Source organism: Accipiter gentilis, chromosome 10, assembly GCF_929443795.1.
Source record: "Accipiter gentilis chromosome 10, bAccGen1.1, whole genome shotgun sequence".
Lineage (NCBI taxonomy): Eukaryota > Metazoa > Chordata > Aves > Accipitriformes > Accipitridae > Astur > Astur gentilis.
The window spans coordinates 19,761,802-19,785,034 of record NC_064889.1 but is presented as its reverse complement, the minus strand read 5'-3'; the positions used below and the strand labels follow the sequence as shown (position 1 = coordinate 19,785,034).

The following is a 23,233-nucleotide window of genomic DNA, read 5'->3' as shown; positions in this document are numbered from 1 at the left end:
GCAAAAAAGCTGCCACTGCATTTGGACAGGTTGCGTCTAGACTTCAGAGTTTTCATATTTTCACACTTTCTGTTTCAGAGGAGGGCACAAAGATTTTGGGAGTGGACTTTTTTTGAAGAGGAAAAAAAAAAAGCATGGATTACCTTGGATGAGGTTCGCTTCTTCCGACTTGACCATCTCTACTCACGAGCCCCCACCATCGTACCAAAAAGAACCCAGAGAGAGGAAAAAGAGAAGTAGTAAAACAGAGAAAGTGTTTAGTAAAATAATTCAAACAGCAGCTTGTCAAATGTGTTAAAAAAGCTTAGTAATAAGTAGGGGGCTGGATCTACTACTGCATTCACCTACCTCCCCTCCCTCATGGAACATAACAATCAAACTCAAAATACCTGCATTGCACCAAAAAAAGGAGGAAATTAGAAAAAAGAAATCAAGAATAAAAAGTGAAGGGACCCAGAACCATTAGTAAGAAACATGGCTTATACTTTTGGTGCCATCTGGTTCCACAGTAAGCTAATTTAAAAAGGAAAAAAAAAAAAAATCATCTTGCTGTTAAGTGCTAATGTGGACAGAGCCATTTCACTATTCTGATTCCACTGGAAATGGCTAAGCAATTTGCATTTGAAATATGAGGGCTTAAAACATCATCTTTAAAAAAAATTACAGTGTGCACCAACTCTTCTATCATCTGCACTCTGAATGTTAACTAAGCACCCAAGAGTACCAAAAGCTGCTACATTAAACCCATGTATTTTCTGTCTCACTGGCTAGGTCCACTTTAGCCCATGCCTTCGTAAAAATCCCGGAAGAATCCCTGAGGTTCCTTTGACTAAACTAGTTTTTTGCTAAAGAACCTTTATGTCTTTGCTTCCCCCCTTCCTGCAATCCACTGACGTACGTGCCAACAATGCTCTTGTACAAGTTAGAGGGGGGATTCACATCCCAGATCAAAGCCATCTCATATTCTAGATATATACATATGACAGCAGTGTTTTGAATGTTGTCATTAAGCTTTTAAATAATCACATACTGAGGTAGAAATAACTCTACAATTATCTTAATATTAATTGAGATTTTACAACTCAAAAGGCAACTGTTTGAAAAATAAATAATGAACAGCAGATGTCCCACGTTAGCTTTTTATTATTTTGCTTTCCAAGTCCTTGAAACATTTACGTTTCTATAAATCCCCTTCAGACTGGAATTCCATACCTATAATTCAATAAAGTGCTGTAAACAGCAACTTTCATACTAGACTACATTGAAGACTTGTAGAAAGGGTTTCTCTTTACATATTTATTACACATATTTAAAATTGGACTGGCTTGAAAACCAGAGCTCAGTAAAATGCCTGATCTTGGCTTTTCCCCACCCCTTGCAGGACAGGAACAGGATGAGTTCACCACACAGGTATGCTCCACACACTGTAAAACACTAGTAGGAATCTTAAATGATGAAAACAAAAGCAAAAAAACACATGCAGGACCCAGAATTTGAAAATTAGTAGCTTCACTTGTGGTGTTCCCAGTCTCTGCCCAGGTTCTTCTGCCTTTCTAGCATCACTAAATGTACCATATTTCAGCATCAGGAGCCAAGTTCAATTGAACTCAGTCAAGAAACTGTCAGTGGCAAAATCAGGGTTTTCAAAAGCAACCTATTCCTCTTAGCCAGCATGCTCCTCCACAGGATTGATGCAGTTAAATCTTAACATCAAATCTCTGCTTTTAGATTTTACATGAATAGATTTTTTTGTCATTGTCATGGAAAAAAAAGAGTAACTTTTTTTGTGTGTGTGTGTGTGTGTTAAACTTCTAGGTGGAAATCAGAAAATAGTATGCTCTGGAATAGCGATCACAACAGGTACGGTTCGTACATTCACTTCAGCAACCTGCACGTTGCAGTGGTGGATACCACACGCCCGGTACACAGAGAGCACTGCCACAGTGCATGTCATACCTATGAGACAGAGGCATCCAGCTACAGATGTCTATGCAACTTTTACCCAGTTAAATATGGGGCTTTTTTTTAAGTTATGATCTATCTTAATTTCAGTATTGAATCTCAGAGGATGAAAATAAAGGTGGCATTTCCCAGTAAATCAGATTATGCCAGTTCTTCCCCCCCCCACACACACATTCCAGCTATAAATTTGATTTCCTAAGCCACTTACATTTCTCTTGAATTCTCCTTGCTTGACTGCTAGACTCAAATTTAATACAATCACTCCCATGTCATCTTCTAAACTGTTGGGATCTTCCAGTTTTAAAACCTGTTCAGTAGTTCTACAAGCAAAAAAAAAAAAAAAAAAAAAAGACATGCATTTATTGACTCCATTTAACTTGAGTTCGTTATTAAAGGTCACACTGAGCTGTGCAAATTTCAGCTTCTTGTCTGAAATTCCCCATATTGAGTTTAAATGTTAAAATGGGAAATCTGGAGTGTTCCTTCTTAGTTCCAACAAAATACACCCCCGTTTTAATAACGCAGCGTAATGTTTATATAGCACTGCTTAATACTCATAACTCTCCATATGCAGATGCACACTGAATTAAGTTACTACTGCCTCCACTTCACAGGGAAGAATAGTGACAGAGAAACCCGTTCAAGTGAATTTTCTAACATTAATGGCTGGGATCCGACTTACAAGACCTGTATTCTGCCTTACCTCTGTGTGCGTTTAATCTCCCTCCATGACTCACTTCCCTCTCTGAAAACAGGAATGCTGGTATTTACCTGGTGGCACTATCTCATGGATAAATTCATTAATGTTTCTAGAAATTCAGATACAACAGCCACGGGAGCTATAATATATCCGCTCAGGGAAAACTCATTTTCTCAAAAAAAAGTCACACAGCAAGGGAGTAGAACAGAGAGAACTAAAAGTTGAATTCCTGGCTTCCAGCTTCACATTGAGACCAAGCAGCAGCAGACAAAAGGCGCAGGGCTTGCCTCCGCACTAAATCAGGGCCAGATGAGCTGCCGCGGGGACGGATGGCTGCGGGGGGAGGCTGGAAACGGGGCGCTCGCAGCCAGCCAGGCAAACCGCTCCCCAGCCCAATTACATACAGAAAGAGGCACCCCGCGCTACATGGGGCTAAGAAGGGGTCTCAACCTTCTCCCCCCTTTCTTCTTCCACCTCCATAAATTATTCTGGTGTAGCTCTCCCTAAACAATGCCGCATATAGAAACTCTTATTCCTAGAGATGAAAAGGAAAGGGCGCCTTCTGCTGAACTGGGCTCCATCCAGGTTGGATTTGAATCCGGTACGTAACGCCGGATAAAAACATGCGTGTACAGGATTTATCTCGAGCGATTTCTTTTAGAATGTGCTCCCCACCCTTCTATCAAAATAAGTTTTCATGAATGGACAAATTCCAAGCTAGAGCAAAAGCATTTCGTTATTTTCCTATGTTTCTCAATTAAGCTGCATTAATAACCTTTGATTAAATAAACGTATTACCTATTGAGTTCAAGTTCAGCGAGTGCTACAAATGCCGAACCCATGAAGTCTGAAGAGGTTAAATCTCGATCGTACACCTGGTAACAAAATAAAATAAATATTTCTAATTTTTATATCATAAGCCAGTTTTATCCCAGCCGATAAAAGAACAGATATTTTAAGCCCTTTCAGTTCAATTTCATGTTTGAAAGATCAAAGCTTAGATATAATTCAGGGATAATTTTCCATCTCCCTGCTTTAATTTGTATTTTTAACTAAATATTTAAACAGGATTTTGAAAGTACCTTCTTAATATCATGTAAACAGAGATATGTGCGCTGCTATGGATTGTGCCTGTTCCTTTATGCTCTGCGCAATACCATAATGAAACACTGCACAAAAATCAGGTACTTCTGGCTACAGATGTTTTAGCAATTAGTGCTCGCAACTGGTAGCTTGCAGTTCTGGTAACTGTAACGTTACTCATAATGAGAAAAGGCTTTGCTACTTGTCACGGCTGCATCCCAGGTAATAATTCTGTTCAACCCAGCCAAATTACACTCTTAAAATGTGCTTATGAAACCGCTATTGGCTTCACCGAGTTTGCACAAGCACAGTAAGAGCGAGCAGAATTTAGCTCCATAGCTTTAAACATATCCAGTCGAGGAGTTTTATTTCAACTTGGGTTTTTTGCAGACGGAAAGCAAAACATGCGAGTAAAATCTGGAAAAGACATATGTGCATTTTAATTTGAAATTGCTGAAACTCTTAAACCGGATTGTGTTTTATGTTATGTTGCTACAGTGAATAAAAATCAATACATTTCTAAAGTCAAAAATAATTGCTTAAAAAAATATTGACACACCTTTTAAAAATCTAAACCCAAAACTTACCTTGATCCAGAGTTTTTGATCGAGGGTCTGTACGGGCAGCACAACAGTTTCATCCCAAACTGGGTTGAGGTTCTTGTAGACTACCTTACTTTTGTACAGAGTTTTCCCATTCAGTTTAAACTTCACATATGGGTCACTTGTACCTGTGATAATTAATAAAAAAAAAAAAAAAACCACAACAGATTAGCATGCCCTCACATAACCCCACAACTTTAAACTATATTTTCATAAAACAATAAATAACAATTACAAATGGTGATTACTTATTTTCTATATACGAGCATATTACCTGCATAAAAATTGCTATTTCATACAGGAAATCTATCAGACAGAACAAGAAAGTTGTTTGAAAGCACGCAACAAAAATTCTTCATAGTTTGCTTGATGAAGCTGTGTTATTCTTAAAGAGCATTAATTATTCTTTAGTAACTTAGTTCACATTTTAACTTGGGAAAAGAGCAAACACAAGCAGGGATGAAGGACGATTTGCAGGCCAACTAACACCACAGACAGTGAAAGAAAGAAAATGTGATCCTGTGACTATGAATATATAAAAATACCAAAACTCAAAAGCGTCGAAACTTGGATAGGAGCTCCAAGGAAACCAGTAACAATAGCTAAAATACCCGTCAGGATTTCATCACTGGTGTCACTTGCCAATTTACTTAAAACCAAAATCGAAGTTTCAGTGAAAAAATACTGACATTATTCACCAGCTCAGGATAAAAACCACACACAGAATGGATTCCGTAAAGGCAACAAACAATATTCAGGTAACACGTTTTTTAATCCAAGTGGCACAATTTGCCATGGCAATAACGTCCCATATTTTTATGGAGCAGATGTCCATGGACAGAGCGTGAGGCTCGTGCCACTCGGCAGCAATAGAAAGACTTGCAGCTGTCAAAGGAAAACAGAAGAGGGAATCAACTTTTTATTATTGTTATTAAACCAGTGGCATCTGCACTAACACCAACCACCTCGCAAGGCACCATACAAAAAGGGAAACAAGGTACATGAAGAATTTAACTAGATGGTTGATTTAGTAATGCATACAGACTTTGCGGGGAAAAAAAATACATCTCACAAGCTGCAGATAAGGGAAAGAATAAAACTGAGGTGTAGCAGCGTATACAAACAGCTGATCCCAGGTGCCGTTCATCTGTCATATTCAATATTGTATTATACCTTATATTTAGAATTAAACTTCCCTCCTAACAGTTCAATATCATTAGAAGAATAACAGCTAACGTGATGGTCCTGGCTGCCCCCCAGCCTGCAGTGTGGGCTGCCAGCCGGAAAAGACTGACTCCTACACCAGACTTCGTATTCAGGACTAATCTGAACCTGTCCTCCCCAGTTCCCACTGAGATACTGGCCGACACACACACAGCAGTTCAGGATAACCCAGCGTAAGGCCAATACTCAGTCTTGTCAGTAGTTTGGTGAAATAGTGAGAATGTGAAAAATCCATATTTAAACATCCAAAGCTCTGATCAGTGTTATGTGAAGACAGACTTAGACTCAAGAAAAAAAAGCTATGTGTTAGCATCTATTTAGAATTACGTAGTACTGTAAAGAACTGTGCTCCTGGGACATACTGACTTATTTCTAAGAGCTATAGAAAGTTTTTATTCTGTTTTAAATTCAAAAGGGAAGAGTTGTAGAGCCCTGGCCTGGCCAATTCTGCACATAAAGGGCATTTCACTCACAGAAGTAAAACAGCAGTTGGTTTTTCAAATACTACCTGCAGCTGATCCCTTTCCTAAACAGTAATTGTTGAAATCAACCCCTTTTTGTGAAAAATGCTGCAAACTTAAAAAGAAGTTTCTTTTCCTTCTCCTCTAAGAGAGAATAATAATAAGGACCTGATCCAAAGCCAGGGAAATCAGAGGGCAGCTTCTCATTGTTTTCAGTGGGTTAGGACTAGACCTTTCCCTAGACGACTACTCTGAATTATGATTATACTCTTCTATAAAACGGACAACTTAAAACCAGCACACTTTCCACAATGAGTGGGAACACAGAGATAAATCGTAGCCCCACAATGAAGTAGCCTTCAGACGATGCAGAAGTTAAGAAATAACAGCATTAAGCTCTTCGGTGTTAGTTTCTTCTAGCTCCTTTAAAAAGAAAAAAAAAAACCAAACAAAAAAACAAAAAACTGGCTTTTATTTACAGGATAAACAGGAGCAAGCTCCATTATTAAAAATAACAATAATAGTAATAATAACGTCCACTATTCTGTGCATGAAATAGCAACTGGCTGAGACAAGGAAAGCAACTGATGAAATGAAAGCGTGAAGAGGGTGATAGAGGCAGGTGGTCTATGGCCATAACTCATCTGCTTTTGGCACAGAAAATCCATGAATGAGGGCAAAACCTGAAAAGAGAGAGAGAAAGAGGACACAGAGAAAGCAAACAGCCAGCAAGTTCAATATCAGCAAGTACAAAACTCCAAGGCCTTTCTCTGATGGTGGGAAGCAAGAAGACTATAGCTAAATAAGCATTGCAATTGCTCTGAAAGCTTTCCAGCTTGTTCTACAGTAAAGGAAAATAAAAGAGGGGGAAGGGCTGCCCAGCACTGCTCATGTGAGCCAGGCTTTAGCAATCATTCTCAGAGAGAGAGAGAGAAATTTATACATATAAAAGAATGTGTTTCTTTATATTTACATGTATTTATACATATGTACGTATATTTATATATATTAAAACATACATATGTATATAAAAGGAATCTATATATTTTTATAACTATATATATTTATATAAAAACATATAAAAAACAGTAAGGGGAAAAAAGCTATTAAAAAAAAAAAAAAAAGAGGCCTTTAATTAAATAAGATTGCCACTCTGGGATCAGGCCTTCATGCTTGTCAGCTTACTCTCAAAATAAACATCTCAAACTGGGGCCTCAGTGGTGTCACTTACTCCAGCAAGGCACACTGGGTAATCCCTCGCTATGTTGACAGCTACATAATGTTCAAACTGTTTCACGGGTGAACGGCGGCACTTGCGCGAAAGAAAAATATTAATGCTGGGAATTAATAGAAAAAGGGATGATGGTTTACAAAAGCCAAACAAGGAAAAGGTGTCAAGTTAGTACCGGTGTTAATTGTTAGGGAAAATAATTGTGGAGGGCCGCGGGTTTCGGCGGCGCTCGCCTGTCTGGCTGTCAGAGGGGTAACATCTCAACTAGGCAGGCAGGGGAAAGGGGTCGGCGGCGCGGGAGCGCGGCTCCCAGATCATACAAATGACGGGCTGACATCTCCGCGCCAACAAACAGATGGACTTTCACCTCCGCGGCAGGAGCTGGCGCGCACCGGGGCTCGGTGGCATTCGCTGGGGTGGACCTGAATGGCCAGGAGAGAAGCGATGGGCCTGGATATGGCACCGCAGCCCCTTCTGGGGCTTTCAAGGCTTCCCCCAAGTTGCTCCTGTGATGTTGACAAAGCTCCTGTACCCCCCTGGGTCATTGTGCCCATTTCTGTTTTTCTTTAAAGACACCCCAGACTGCATCCTGGTGACGAAAGGTTAAAAATGAGACAGGGAATGAGAAATAAGCCAGCTGGACATGCCTCACCTGATGGGATGAACAGCGCACACTGCAAATTATTAACTGCATTTGAATTCAGCGCTTGAAACCTTCTAGATTCAAGGGCAGAAAGATGTCTGGTTCTATTAAAAGCTATTTATTAGAGACAATCTACAAACTAGCCAGAAAAACATAGCTTTTCAGAAAAGTGTCTAGTGATTTTAGAGATGAACCAGTCTAAAACAGGATTTATTTTTTTTAGAGTTTTCCTTTAAACATGACAAACTGATAATTTTCTGAAGAAGTCAGACCATTGGGGGGGGGGGGGGGGGGGGCGGAAAAGGCTTTTTAGCAGCCATCTACTAGTGAAGGCAACCGAGTCAACACCTTTTAAGCACGTGCACCCTGACTCTTCTGCACTGCAAGGTCTGAACCTGTTCATCTGTCACATCAGCTGTAGCAATGTCAATGGGGTAAGGCAAGGAGACTGATTATTCTTGAAGTCAGCTGAGAAAAATAATTTTCTGGTGGGAAAGGCAAGGTGTGATGCTTTGAGGTTATTTTAAGTGTTATGCAATGACAAGAAGGTTCCCACACAGTAAAATATATGGGCAAAATATATAAAACAAACAAGATTATCTACTTCTCAGCCTAAAACAAACCCAGTAAGAGTAAAAAGAAAGAATGACCTCTAAAAAAAAAAAAAAAAAAAGAATCATTGCGTCAGCTGGGCCTGTTTTCCCATTAGAGAAAGAACATGCATCTCAACAGCGATGCTCCCTTGAATTCATTTGCATAACGTCCATTTACTTCTATTTTCTTCCACTAACACTAAAGAGCAACGAGTGCAGGCAGAGCAAACATCAGCAAGAATCTGAGCAGGCTTTAGTGAGCAAAAGTTGCTGGGACAGCAGCAGAGAGGGTTTAGTAGCCCAAGAAACTGTTAATGGTGTTTTTAAATGGATACTGCTGCCCTCTAGCAGCTACCGAGAGATACATCACATCAACTCTTTAATACTACTACACATTTGCTTCATAATTAAAAAAAAAACTCAAACCAGAAGACCCGATATAATTTCAAGCCACACACTATTTTATAGGAGTAAACTTACTGGAAATGTAGCATATGAAACAAGTCTCGTTACATAAATAAATAAATAAAAATTACTACCAACTTGCCTTAAAATCCTGAAAAATCAAAGAACAGTGTGAAATATAACCTCGACCATCTTAAGTTTTGGTTAAAAACCTAAATTTTAATCTGAAGAAGGAAATGAAGGATTTATTTTATATGCACATAAAAAATAAATTTCTTAGTCTTCCTAGAAATAGAATTACTAAAGTTATTTACAACAAGGAGTAAAAGACATTTTAAAATGGAACACACACTTTTCTTTTTAAGTGGAAACCCACTATATTCTTGTAGTGAAATAGCTGAGATCAAGGCTTAAAGCGGAAATCAGAAAAAAAGTATTCTGCTGGCAGGCAATTCAGGTAATTTTGGGGAGTTTTGTGCCCAGCTAGTTTTACATGGCCAGATGGAAGTGAAACATTGCTTGGAAACAAGCATCACCAATAGGTTCCAAGGGAAAATAAATACGCAAAAAAATAAAACCCCCACAAACCAGAAAAAAAAACACAACAAAAACCAATAAACCAAAAAGACCAGAGAAGTGTGAAGAATGTATGCAAACCCACAGATGATGAGGAAAAGAGAGGGGAAAAAAGCCTGAACTGAACATTAATAGATTGAAAGCAGTGAAGACAGGATGTTCTATGCAAGACATTTCAGAAACGGTGTTTAAAAAAACCTGAAGGAACTAAGAAAAAACACAAAACCCTACCAAAACACCATGTGACATACGTCAGGGACACAACGACACACAGAACAGACTTGCCTATGGCAAAAATTAGTCCAATGGAATGTCATATTCCCAGTCAGGGGTCAGGTATGAAAGCACAGGAGGGCACGAGGACAGGGCAGAAGGCACGTTTATATTACTAGGCAGCACTGAGGACCTTCGGTGGGATTAGTTGCATCTTCTTGTATTCTCAGTCTTTGGCCTAATAAAGTCCCTCATAATGGTCTCAGAAAGATGCAGTGTGAGTTCTTAACGCTGGCAGGTGCCCCCCCAAGAGCCAGCTCTGACAACTGAGAGAGCTTAAACTGTTCAAGAAACCTGCTACCCAAATTACAATTACCTACAAAAGAAGACTCATAGGGTGTTCTCTGGGCCCTACATATTCTCTTCCTGTGCTGGCATCCCTATAGTTCTTAATTTAACATTAATTTACCAAAGGTGGCTATGCATATAATGGACTAATTGCTTTCGTTTTAACTCAGTCTATTTTCCTGAGGTTCCTATCCCTGTGCATTCATTTCCCATGGCCAGTCCAGGAGGCATGCTCACTGGGATCACTGTGTATAAGGGCAAAGTTTCAGCCACACGTGTTGCAATTCCAGAAACTGGACTCGGCACAGACAAACACTTGCAGCACAAGCCTTTGCACGGAGAGCTACACCGGATCCAGAAAACACCAAAGTAAGTACCCAGCACCATTCAAATTCTTAGCATTTGTAAATTAGCCATGATTACGCCTTTCAAAAAGTGTGAAAAGTTGCCCGATACATCTCAATAATTAATAAATCTGAAAGACTAATGATCTAATTGCAGATACCCTGAAAACAGAGAAAGACTAAATTAATCAGCATGTTTGCAGGGAGCGATTCAGCCTAATTGCTCTGAGCATTTGCTTTCCAAACAATGGACTTGCTCTAAGCTGACAAACACCCAGCGCAGCACAAACACGTCCCTTCCTCCAGCACCCTGGTACCAGCACGGACTCAGGCAGCAGACAGCTGGGAGCTATGAGTGGTGGGCTACCGCAGATTCGTTACTGCTTGAGGTTAAAAGGACCTGTTATTCTGTCCTCTTTGATTTTATTTTGCCCTTGGGAGACTGAGCTTTGGCACAGCTTGCACTGATGTTAGGAGCTGCCCATGCAGCAGAGCAGCACAGCCTCTTTGCCAGCTCCAGGAGCCCACTGGGACCCTCTGGCAGTGGGTGGTGTTAGGTGTGAGAGCAGATAATGATACGCTCTGGATGGGGGAGGCAGGATGGACCCAGAAAGATGATGGCACATCCTGTACTACTGCGACCCACCCTGCTCCCTTCGCACGTTCTGCTGCCTGTAGCATGAGAGGAAAGAAATGAGGGCAGAACCAAAGTGCAGCAACAGGAAACAACAAGGGAAACCTGAAAGAAATAGAGACAGGGCACAAAGATCCTGTAAAAATCTAGAAAACACAAAACCGTGCGGAAAAGAGACACACACAAAATTCAGACTGGAGCAACGCACGGGGGGGGGGGGGGGGAGACGGCAACCACAGCCACTCACCAGCTGACATCACATCCAAGAAATACATTTCTTGTAACCGCACCATTTAACGGATGAAAAAAACCCACACTCAGACTTTGAAAGTACAGGATTTGGAAACAGGAGGGGCTTCTCGCCTTTACAGGCACTCAAAACCCAGTTTCTGTTTTTTTCTTATAGCGGTAGAGCTGGGTTTGTCAGCTCAAGGAAGGTAACACTTCCTACAGCTCTGGCATCGCATCGCTGCTCCATGTCACAGCATCACTGTTGTGCAAAGGTGACTCGAACAAGCAGCAAAGTGCACAGTCAGAGCATCTCAGAGTCATAAGGGAGCAGGATATTTCAGATTTCATTAGACTGACTCAAACGAACACCAGGTATCACCCTGCCCTGTAAAAGTGAACCAGCGAGTAGAAATGGGCTCCAGCCTCTCCCAGTTCAAAGCACGTGGAGCTGGAAGTTGCAAGCTTCACAAAAAAAGCCTCAACAAGGCCATAAAAACACTAAGGGTGCAACAAAGTGACAACAGTTACAGCACTAGTGATTAAGATTGCTTAATATTTTTTCAAGCCAAGTAAGATGAAATTATCTCTCTTTTCTGCAGACCTACCAGTACTCCACAGAATTTTTTTAATTAATAAAATGCATTTCTGCTTTCTTACTACAGTATTAAAACTACATAGATCACAAACTCCTCCCCATCACCATAATATACCATGTCATCTATTAACAGTAATACAAAAAGCACACAAACCCCAAACTTTTGGTACTGTGTAGATACACACAGAGATCCATAACCTCCAGTGTTTGGTTCATCAACTACAAGAACTATAAATACGGGAGGACCCATGCACCATCTAACATTAAGCACCGAACACACATGTGGGTGACGTGAATGCTTGCTTGCCAAGCTGACCCTGCCATGTGCTTAGGCAGCTTCTAATGCATGACTGAGTTAGACTGTATCCCAAGAAGCATCAGTAAGAAGTAAATAAATCAGACTCCAAGCAAACTGATGGCCAAGAGGTTACACCTCTGCCATCCTGCACCCCAAGAGGGGATACACTGCAATTTTGACCCCGAGAAGGATTTTTCAGAGCCTCTCCACTTTCCACCAGAACCAAGATCCTAACAGCACTCTGCTTCCTTGGCTCAAGTACATATATTGGATGCTGCTGTATGGAGGTTTTTTTGTTGGGTTTGCATGGGGGTTTTTTGTGGAAGGGAAGGCAAAAAAAAAAAAAAAAAAAAAAAAAAAAAAAAAAGGAGAGAGAGAAACACTGCCATTCTGATTGTTTTCCTCCATCATGTATGCACTTTACAGGAAGCAACAGGGAGCACGTGCAGCTGAGCCAGTCAGGCTGATGCACCGCACCTGGTCTATAGAGAGCAGGTACAAGGAGGGGAGCCACAGAAAGTCAGGGACTGGAGAGACAACAGTCTGACGAAAAACAGTGCAAGAGGCTGAAGATGAAGAGGAAAGCAGGGAAGAACAGCAGTTAACAGGTATAATATTATGAAGGGGGTGTGGGGAAGATAAATAAAAATCTGGTAAAGCAAAGGAAGAATTTAAATCACACCAAAGGGAACGTATATCCTGAAAAGAGCAGTACACAGCGAGTTAAAAAGCCTGAAAAAATACCTGGAAAGTCTGGGGGAAAGTAGAGTCACATGTTGGTCTTAGAGCCTGCAGTTATCAGCAGAACTACTCCTCACTTTTACTCAGCCAAGTATAATTAATAACTATTAAGCATACAATGCTTAAATTCTAGGAGAGCGCTGGGAATTTGCTGAGTAGAGCCAGGAGTTTCCAGCAACAGCTCTTTCCAGTGGCAGAAGTACTTCTCCTTTGCCACACACCTTCGGTTTATTTTTATGTACTTATATACACAGAGATATACACTTCTTGCGGAGGCAGAAGCCAAGACGGAACGCCAGCACAAGAGCCTTCGCTCGAATTTCACGCGCACCTTGCTCGGCGCTTTCTCGCACCAAAAGCTGCCGCTAGAAGAGCAGAAACGCGCGACCGAAGCCGCTGCGTCCCGGGGCACCTCCGGCACCAGATGAAGCCGGTAGCCGAGAGGGGAGGGCCGGGGCACCGCTGCGCCGCGGGGGGCGTCCCCGGCGGCGGGCGGGCGGGCGGCGCTGGGAGCCGCCACGAGAGGGCATCAACCACCCACGTTGGGGGGGCTCGCTTCCCCTCGGCCCGAGCTAGGCAGAAAGCTGAGTGACAACGAAGGGGGGAAAGGCCACGCGGGAGAAAAGGGGTAGGACAGCACACCGAAGGGCCATTTTCCTCATCTTTGAGAAGATACGGAACTTGCCCCCCCCCCCCCCCCAAAAAAAAAAAAAAAAAAAAAAAAAAAAAAAAAGAGTGAGCTGATGGGGTCGATGACTGCTTTGAGGCTTTTTTTCCAGAGCAATTGCTGATATCGGAACAACTCAATACTAATATTTAGAAGATTTACAAAACTTACATTAAGCCTGATTTAGGCTAAAGATGCTGGCGGACACTCTTCACTCAGTCTGCGGTTTTTCGTGTGAACGTTTTGTTATTTAATGTATAACAGACTCCACACAGTATTTGGAGTCAGTTTCCATCAATGACCAGGCAAGAAGTTACTACTAGGTATGACCGCTTTGTCTGAATAAGAGGAGGACGTTGCTACTGCTACCTACGAACTCCAGCGCTCTGCCACCACTGCTACCCAAGCAGAGCATTTTTGCAGTTGCTCACACACGGCTCACCAGAGGACATTTCCAACTCCAATGCACACATAAAACACAGGACCAGCAACGCAGCATTACCCGCTGGAGAGCTCCAGTGCCTCGTCGCACACACAAAACCACAGGGAAGAGGGACTGAAACCCTCTCCCAGCTGTGTCAGGCAGCACTGCTTGGTTAGCTCTAGAGGTTTGCTGTTCCCAAAACATGAATGAGGACGACTTGGCCTTCAGCCCACGCCACAGTCTGACTCGCAGGATATGCCGGCTGTGGACATGTTCCTATATTCAGATTATTTGGAGTAGGCTGGTATACCCCAGTGCAGGGGCTGTATCCGGCATCGTGGTGGGGAGAGAAGGGGGAAATTGCATTCTCCCAGCCCACAAGTTTTCTCTGAGGTTTTCTCACGTTGACGAGATGAGCAAAGCTGACAACTTCCCGCTTTTAAAAGTGCATTGCAAAAAGCACAGTGGCTGCAGGTTAGGCCTGAGTGTCATGTAAAAATCCTAAGTAACAAGTACGACAGCAGACACCTATAAGCATGTGCATCAGGGCATAGGTAGCATGACTTTTTTTTTTTTTTTTTTTTAAGGAGCTACCACTGCAACATGATGGTGACTGAAGAATAATCATTAAGTCACTATTCCCCCCCTTCCCAGTGTCTGTGCAAAAAAAAGCAGGAATTTTATTGAATGATGCATCACCTCACATACTTGGTTTACTAAATGAGTGGTCATTTGCCCCAAAGCAACAGAGACCCATCAAAATGCTTTCTTTCCCCCCCCTTGCTTATGTTGTTTCATTGTGTTGTCCAATGCTTCACTAAGACAAGCATTTGCTTTCTTACGCATCAAAACACAGCCTAGAGCAAACTATGCTTTGGTTTCTTCAGAAATACTACTCTACTGGAATTGCTCATTTATAGCATCTTTTCCATACAAGCAGCTGGATGTGTCCTGACTTGTGCAGCTTGCTAATAAATCTGATGAACTGCTACACTGTTAGAAAATATACGCTTCTGTTTAAAGAGTAAAGATCTTAATCTAAGTATTCATTCACTCCTTCCAAAAGCTGGGAGCTGGGAGGAAAAACGAGCATACACTTGGCCAAGAGTTACTGTTTGGTGAAGACATGAAAAACTAGCATGGAAAAAGTTAACTGAGATAATAGATAAGAGAAATCCCAACAACAAGCACCCCACGTGAGAAGGTTTCTGAATCCATACAGGTCCCTCTAGATGCAGGCCTTCAGGCTGTGAAAATTTATTTTCTTTAAAACTGTACGAATAAACAGTATGGCTTCATCTCAAAAGACAGAAATTGCTCATGTGCTTGCAATGCAAAAGTATTAGAACTGTTTCCACATGCAGAAAAAAAAAAACAAAATAGAGAATAAAAGTAAAATGCAGAAAGGTTGGCCGTATGGAAGAGCTCTCTGACAGGTTCAGATCGAAGGTCCTGAAGCAGCTGCTGTTGCAGAGCCCTGCAAGCCTCTGCAGAGCCTCTGGCAGGACAGCTCTTCCCTCTGCAGCAAGCGGAGAAACTACCAACTGGCTGCTTACAAGCACTTTTACTCCCTGTTGCAACAGCCTGAAAAAGAGCCAGGTGAACAGCAGGCACTTTCACACAGTTTTTCCAGGAATTCCCCAAATCTTTTCTAATTGATACATCATCTGGGGGTGGGTTTTGAGGGCTTGGGTGGTTTTTTGCCAAGTTGTCATCCTTAAGTTGCATCTCAGATTAGAGAGGGGATTGTTGGCTTACAGCACTGGTTTCCCTTTTATTGAAATCTTTACAGATAACCCCAAAAGCACTCCTAGAGCAGCTCTATTACTCAATGAATTTCAAAGTATTCTTTGGCCTTTTTAGGTTTTTTTTAAGCTCAAATAGAATTCCTCAAGGTTAATGACACTGCAGTTCCAGAATAGGTACAGATGCTAAGTCCAGCCAAGGAGGTGCTTTGCAGCTGCACAGTCAGACCAGAGGAGCAGCGAGCAGAGAGCAGCTCCCTCCCCTGTGTACCTAAGGTGGATAAACCCAATTGTTGAGTGCTCTGACCCAGGCAAGGGACACAAGTCAATGAGTTTCTGTATCAGTGATAAGAAAAGAAGCCAACTGCTGCCAGACTGGAGTCAGTGAAAGAAGAGCCATGTGAATTTTAAAGGAAATCAGCTGAAAGGTCAGGCTCACCACAGCGATCTCTGATAACCAGGTTCCGGCCTTCCTTCAGGTGGATGGTCAGCAGGTAGGCAAAGGGGCTGGGCAGGTCACTCAAGCAATCGTTTGCTTCCTCTAGAGTCTAAGGAGAACAAAGAAATCAGTCACCGCTGCACACCTCCTGAAGCGGACCATGAATGAACCAGGTGTTCTCCCAGTTTTGCAGAGACAAAGTTCTCATCTTTCACAGAAAGAAAAAAAAAATAAAAAAAATCTTTCCCAGACTTTGTTTCATTATGTAAATAGCTAATTACCAGCATCAGGTACGGTCAACAAAAGCAAGGGGTAACACAAGGAGGGCTACACCTGAAAATGAGTGGTAATATTAATCAAACACATGCACAGGTTTTCCAAATCCTACCAACTTACTGCATTATTTTTTTTCTAGCTGTTTCTTATGTATTCATAGAATGCCTCAAGTTGGAAGGGACCCGTAAGGATCATAGAGTCTATTTGTACCCATCTGCTGACCTCATGAGGAAGTACACATTTCACATAACTACTAAGAGGACAGCATTTCGTTATACAGTTGTAAAAGAGAGAAACACAGCACTGGGCAATGCTAATTGTGAGGTTTTGCAGTAGCAAACTCAAGAGGATTCTTGTTCATCAGAGATGCTGCCAGGGTTACACACCTCAGCAGCAGCAGCATCCAGCCGGCACATTGAGTGAAAACAGCCTCTGGACAGCACTTTAGACATTATGGGGGGGGGAGGGGGAGGGGCAAAGGTAGAGAAGTTTATCCGGAATAGGCAAATATGCTTTACATGAGAAGAGCACGTGTCAAAACACTGCCAATGCCTTTTCAGGCTGCCCTAAAGCTGGTTTTGTTGTCCATCAAGCCCTACAGCTATGTTAAGGTATTTGCTGCCTTTGTTTTAATCTAGTTTGTTCCTGGGCTTCTAGTTGAGTATTTATGCTGATGCTTTCATCAGTTACCAGTACTACATAGAAATTATAGAACACTTTAAAAAAATCCAGAACATTTAGGTCTATTTAAAACATTAGCAACTGCTTTGCACTACTAAAAAACAAACAAACAAAAAAACAACAACAACAAAAAACACAAAAACACACACAAACCAAAACAAAGACACAAAACCACCACTAAACAAACAAAAAACCCAACAAACAAAAAAACCCCACCACCACACTGGAGAAATCTATAGAAGGCTTCTTCTGCTGGGTGTTTAAATTTGTAAGAACCTAAACCTAAAATAAATTGTGCTTCTGATCAAGTTTCAAAATGTTTTAAAATGAAAGGACTTACCATCTGGTTATCAAAAATTTGAGACGATATGGAAGAGTCTAGATCCATTTCTCCACATGGGTACTATAAAAAAAAAATACAATGAATTAGACAACACTAATATAGGGATCAAGAAAATAGTCCTAGTATCAGTCAAGAAAGTACTCATACATATGTGTAACCAGTGAAATCCTTTCACTTCTGCTTATAGAACCTTCCCCTCCATAATTTAAATAGACAATTCTTTTTCCTCTTTTAAAGTAACTGCACTTAGTCTCTTGCGTTTAATCTAAAACAGTAAGTGCCTGCTTCCAGCTATTGGAATAAATTCTTCTCCTCCCCAGTATGGACCTGTGCTTTCAGTGCTGAAGGTCCTTTCCCCAAACTCTCCTGATGCCTGAAGGTTATTGCATCTGGTGACTTATCAGTCGCATTGCAATGATGATCCCTATTCCTGAGCAGAAATTTATTTATTGAATCTCAAGTGTCCTCACTAAGATGAAATTAAAAAATGCCAGAAGTGGTGAAGCAGTGGCAACAGCAGCAATATCCTGGGGTTGTAGAGCTGGCTGCTCTCTCACTTGACTACAATTTCTTCTTCATCACCCAGAAGGCAAGGTCCAGGAAAACTTTTGGGGTTAAAAAAAAAAACAAACAAACAAAACAACAAAACAAAACAACAACAACAAAAAAAGCCAAAACTCAGGGGAAAAAGAAAGAAATGGTCAAAGGGAAAAAAAAAAGATGTTGGACATGTGCTTTCCCCCACTTACTGCAGTAACTGGAAGATTCAAAGGATTTTTTTTTTTATCTAATGCCCAGCATAGGAGAGGAAGTCCAACATTTCTTCTTAAATACTGACTCATCTAAAAACTTGAAGCTATGGTGGCACAGCATCTAGACTATCTGGACGCACAGAAAGGATTCATTGGTCAAGACACCTCTGATGCTACTTTGACTGCCACAACAGTCTATGATCATCATTTTAGCTGAAGAGGACCTACATGTCCAGGCAACTCTTTTGGTCTAATGCAGGGCAATCACAGCCCATTCAAATACAAAGATTTACAGTAAAAATAACCTCAGTCTACAGAAACGTACACAAGGTGGAATTCGATCCTCATGTGAAAATGTTATTATGTGCGGTGTGGTAACATCCAAATCTCTCCGATGAGAGCTGCATTGTGTGGAGCGCTATACAAACAAACAAAAAAAAAAACCAGCTCCTGCACCAAAGATCATAAATCTTAGAGATATTGATATGCTGAAATAAATATAAATATGCTTTTGTGTAATTCTTCTCCTCCCCCCAAATACAGATATTACATATCAGGAAGTACAGTAATCCAGCATTGCAAGTAAAATTTCACTTGCATGACAAGACGAAATTTAACATTATGGTTCCCACAGTAATCGTAACTTGGCCACCTTGCAAAAACACATTAAAAGTAGAAAAATTATCATCATAAAGAGCAGCAGAAGAGTTTTCTCGCACAACAGAGCTGAGTTACAGCTGCTAAGGGAACCCTAACTTTGAATTTCCTGACTAGTATGCATAAAATTTCACTTGTGTGCATTAAACCTAGTATATCTTGTAGTCTCTGGCTTCACAGGAATCTCCTTCAGGCACCATCATTGGCACTGATAATGGTTTCTCTTTACAGCTTGTTTTACATGGCATAAACACAGAATCAAGGGACTGTATTGAAATTCTAAAATAAAGTTCTCTCTCTGCTAGCTTGATATCTTTTATAATAAAAAAATTACCCTCAAAGTTATAATTTGGTTTTTATTCTGCTTTTTGTTTACTTGCATTAAATCAACAGATTTTGAACAAAGACTATAATTTTAAATAAAAAAGCTTGTTCTTTCATTTTAGCTCCATATAACGTAAATTGCTATTATTCTACGTAGCTAATTGCAATGAGATTGCTGAATATAGACAAAAGCCTTGCTGAAAATATGGTCCTGAAATGTTGATTTTTATCTAACTACAGTGGCATTTCTGAACTTTAAACAAATGCGGCCATATCCACCAAGCAGGTCACAGTCCCAAATATATCTGTGTAAAAACAAATCAAACAAGAGTATATATATGAAAATATATATATATATACAAAAAATATCAATCAAATGTTCCTCCTGTCAACCTCTACCTCCTCTCGCTTTCTGCAGAAGAGTGATTCAAAATACAAGGGCACTGAGTGCATCAGCAACGGGACATGGCTTTGGGTTGCCAGTGACTCACTGCAAGGTGTTAGTAAGAAGACGAAGAAGTGGTGTTAGAGCACTTCAGCAATGACGTGTGACCACGGACAAAACCTAACTGCAAAAAGTGGCGTTAACGGTGCCCTTTGCAACCTAAATCAATCAGGGAGGGATTCAATGCAACTTCAGTTGTTTTTCCACCCTTCCAATTTGCCTAGCTGGGCTGCAATAGAGAACGGATAAAGTAAATCTCTTAGCAAATGGAAATATGGTACCTGTGGCAAGAGCCTTTACTGCAGATGGCACGCTCCAAGCACTGACAGCTCTGTAGTGAGAGTTTAGACGATTGTAAAAACCACAAGTCCCCACTGAGCTCATGCATGAGGCTCGGAAAGTATCTCATGATGTTGGGTGACCAAAGATAATCAGGAAATGAGTAGGTGGCATGTGACAAGCAATTCAGAGGTGAGGGGGAAGATCAACCTATATTTTTGCTTTTTTTAGTTTATTTTGTTCCAGGGATCTGCCTTCCTTCTGATTTACCTCACTGATCAGTGAAGGATGCTCACAAAAGAATGATACAAACCGTTGTCATGCTCCTCAGCAACCCCAGCCAGTAATAGGAGACCAACAGCCACTGCAATAAACTGTTCCCATCTGAGGCCCCCAGAGTAAAAATTTTGTAGCTGTTCAATGAAGTACAAGAAAAGCTGAATATTGTATTTTTCACCACATTCAACTTAAACATAGTGAAATTTGTTCAGTATTCCTTATCTATTTCTGCTTTCTTTTGCTTCACTCTCTTCTATGTATTCTTCAGGGAAAGAAAGTCTTTCTGCATTTAAAAGTTATAATTGGAGGCAGATTACAGGAAGGAAGGTAGGATATTCACATAGTGAGATGATTTGCCATAAAAGTAAATATTAAAGGTTTATAGACACACAAGCACATATACAAATACACGTTTTGGGAAAGATATAAATGCTGCAGAGAATAAGCCAGACTCAGACTGTGCATCTGGAGGAAACTTGACTTGAAGTTAAGCTATTCCATCACTATACAGGTACGTCCTCCTAAAGCACTTTGTTTGCCCAAAGTCAAGGCAGGATTTAGCATTAATTTTGGTGATGCTATGGTAAATTTTATGTTAGGGGGTTTGGTCTACAAAAGCAGGAAAGAACAGCTGCTATCGTTATAACAACATGGAAAAACTCCTAAAATAATGACATGTTCATAATGTCCAATCTACCCTGTACTGAGTGACTTGCTACAACTTTTGAGTAAGGTTTAAACACAGAAACAAAGTGATATACCAACTCAGCTATTTTTCTCTGAATAATGGTACACTCCAGTAAGTTGAAGCCAATGCATTAACAATTTAGCAACGCTAAAGTGGAAGTGATGGTCAGTAACCACCAGTCTGACATTTTGCATCACAACAGACTAGGAGCTGACACTGATTTGATAAGAATACACAGACCTTTGAGATGTAGAACAAGCAGTTTTATATCAGAAAGGACCATTTTCCCCATAGCAGCACTAACCATCATTTTGAACATGCAGTTAAAAAAAATGTTAATTAACCTGTGAAATCACCACTCCCAAAGGACGATTTTAAACCAAAACGTTTGTTTCCCATTTTTGCATCTCAGGTGACTAAGGAAGGCAGCTACCATACCTGCAATAACTAGATAATGGGAAAAAAGCCTCAATACAAAGTTCAAAATCTAACCTTCCCAGTGAAAACTCAACAAGAGGAGATGCACTTCCACAAAACGTAAAGAAAACAAATTTTGCTTAAAATGTTTCATGCAGCCACAATCTTCACCTGCTGTCTATATTTCAAAGTCATCATGCAACTCCACAGTATCGCCCACTTTGATCAGGCCAGGCAGGAATTACTGTTTCATGTCAGATTTGAAGCCCATTGTCTCTGATCCTCCTGTTCATGGGACATTATTTCTAATCACAGAAATACTGACCGGGGGGGGGGGGGGGGGGGGGGGAGGGGGGGCGAGGGGGGAGAAGTGGGAAAAGAAAGGGAAAGCAGAGGAAATATTTCAGGTTTGCACCTCCTCTAAGTAATCACAATGCAAACCCAAAGGACAGCCCTGAGCATGATGCTATGTGTTCACTCTTCTCCATCACGTGCTTGTTTTGGTTAATTCCAGGTAGAGGCAGAGTTCACCTCACTCACCATCATCTTTCACCTCTTGCCTTCATCTGGGTCTTGCATGGCCAGATGGCAAATTGATTTTGCTATATAGCAATCCTGGTAAGCTATATTAACTAGAAAGGATAACCACAGCAAATGTATCGCAGCAGCACATTTCAGAGCTCAGAGGGCTGCAACAACTTTTGACTTAAGCAAGCAATTCCAACAAATCCAAAAAAACTGAAGTATAACAACCTTGTCAGAATAAATAAAAAAAAAAATGGAGCAGGGTTATTTTGAAGCTCCAGACTGACAGAAAGGCTACCTGAATTCATCTCCAATAATTTGTGTATCATGTACGGTTCATGCTTATTTTTATCCCCCATTCATTCCTTCAGTAGGGCCCCCTCCTCCTCCCTTTATAACCCAGACAGTTAAGGAGAAACACAACAAGCCCGAGGCAGGCACTGAGCCTTGGCTGATGCCCAAAGCCACCTACCTCGACCCCCTCATCCGTCAGAGCAGCACTCAGGCGGGCGCTCTGCAGCAGATCAAAGAGGTTGTCACTGGATTTCCTCTTCTGCTGGGACACAGGGCTGCCCGCGACTTGCGCATCCAGGTGGGCGACTGTCACCTCCGTGCGTGTCGCCTGCTGCGATGCCCACGGCCAGTCCTCTCCCACCGGCCTCACCGAAGCGCTTCTGCTTTTCAGGGACACCACAGACCTGGAAAAGCTCTTGGGGGAGCAGCTCGACAACACCTGAGTACTCGAATAAGTCATTTCTTCTTCCGTAAGAGCCTCCACCTCCAGCATGTCAGGCACCGAAACGCTGAGGCGTCGGTCCAGGGAGTGGACCCTCCTCTCTACTATTTTGCTAGACCTCTTCTTTGTCCTCTTCACACTTAGGTTCTGCAGGAATGGTCTAGTTTTCTGCTTCAGGGATCCCCAGACGGATGGTTTATCCAAGTCCATTGCTGCAAGGGGAATTTCAGCAATGCCTCCTGCACAAAACGGCTTCAGCGATTCCCAGGGTGACTCAAAGGAACGTAGGAAGAAGGCAAGTCAATCATGAAAGTGAACAGCCGCTGAAGATTATGATTCATGTTGTCTCATCTTGAAACTTTCAATCATTTTTCTAAACAGTTAAAACAAAGCATGCCACATTAGTAAGTCCTTCCAAATACAATCTGGTGGGTAGGTTTGATTATTTAGGAGGAAAACAGCAGGAACAAGTATTTAATCCTACACTAAAATGCAATGTCTGCCCACTACTTTATGATTGCTAAGAGGAGACGTTATATTTCTTCTTCTGCTAAGTCCTGATTTGTGAAAATTTGAGATTTATCCAATTTGAAACTGCTTCTGTACAAAACTTACTGATGAGAGTTAAATCACGATAATGCTACCACATGAAAAAATGTTGGCAAAGCTGGC

The 23,233-nt window shown here is 41.3% G+C and overlaps 1 protein-coding gene across 1 annotated transcript in view; it reads right to left on the bottom strand.

Annotated features, from left to right (window-relative positions):
- MCTP2 (multiple C2 and transmembrane domain containing 2) overlaps positions 1-22,861 on the bottom strand; it is a 103,661-nt gene extending 80,800 nt beyond the window's left edge. The window contains exons 1-7 of the mRNA XM_049812797.1: positions 22,298-22,861; positions 17,457-17,519; positions 16,160-16,268; positions 4,333-4,475; positions 3,461-3,537; positions 2,171-2,282; positions 144-179 (exon numbers count right to left, since the gene is read on the bottom strand). Coding sequence (XP_049668754.1) covers positions 144-179; positions 2,171-2,282; positions 3,461-3,537; positions 4,333-4,475; positions 16,160-16,268; positions 17,457-17,519; positions 22,298-22,771 — 1,014 coding nt within the window. The 5' untranslated portion in view covers positions 22,772-22,861. The remainder of the gene's footprint in view (positions 1-143; positions 180-2,170; positions 2,283-3,460; positions 3,538-4,332; positions 4,476-16,159; positions 16,269-17,456; positions 17,520-22,297) is intronic.
- Positions 22,862-23,233: the final 372 nt, after the last annotated feature.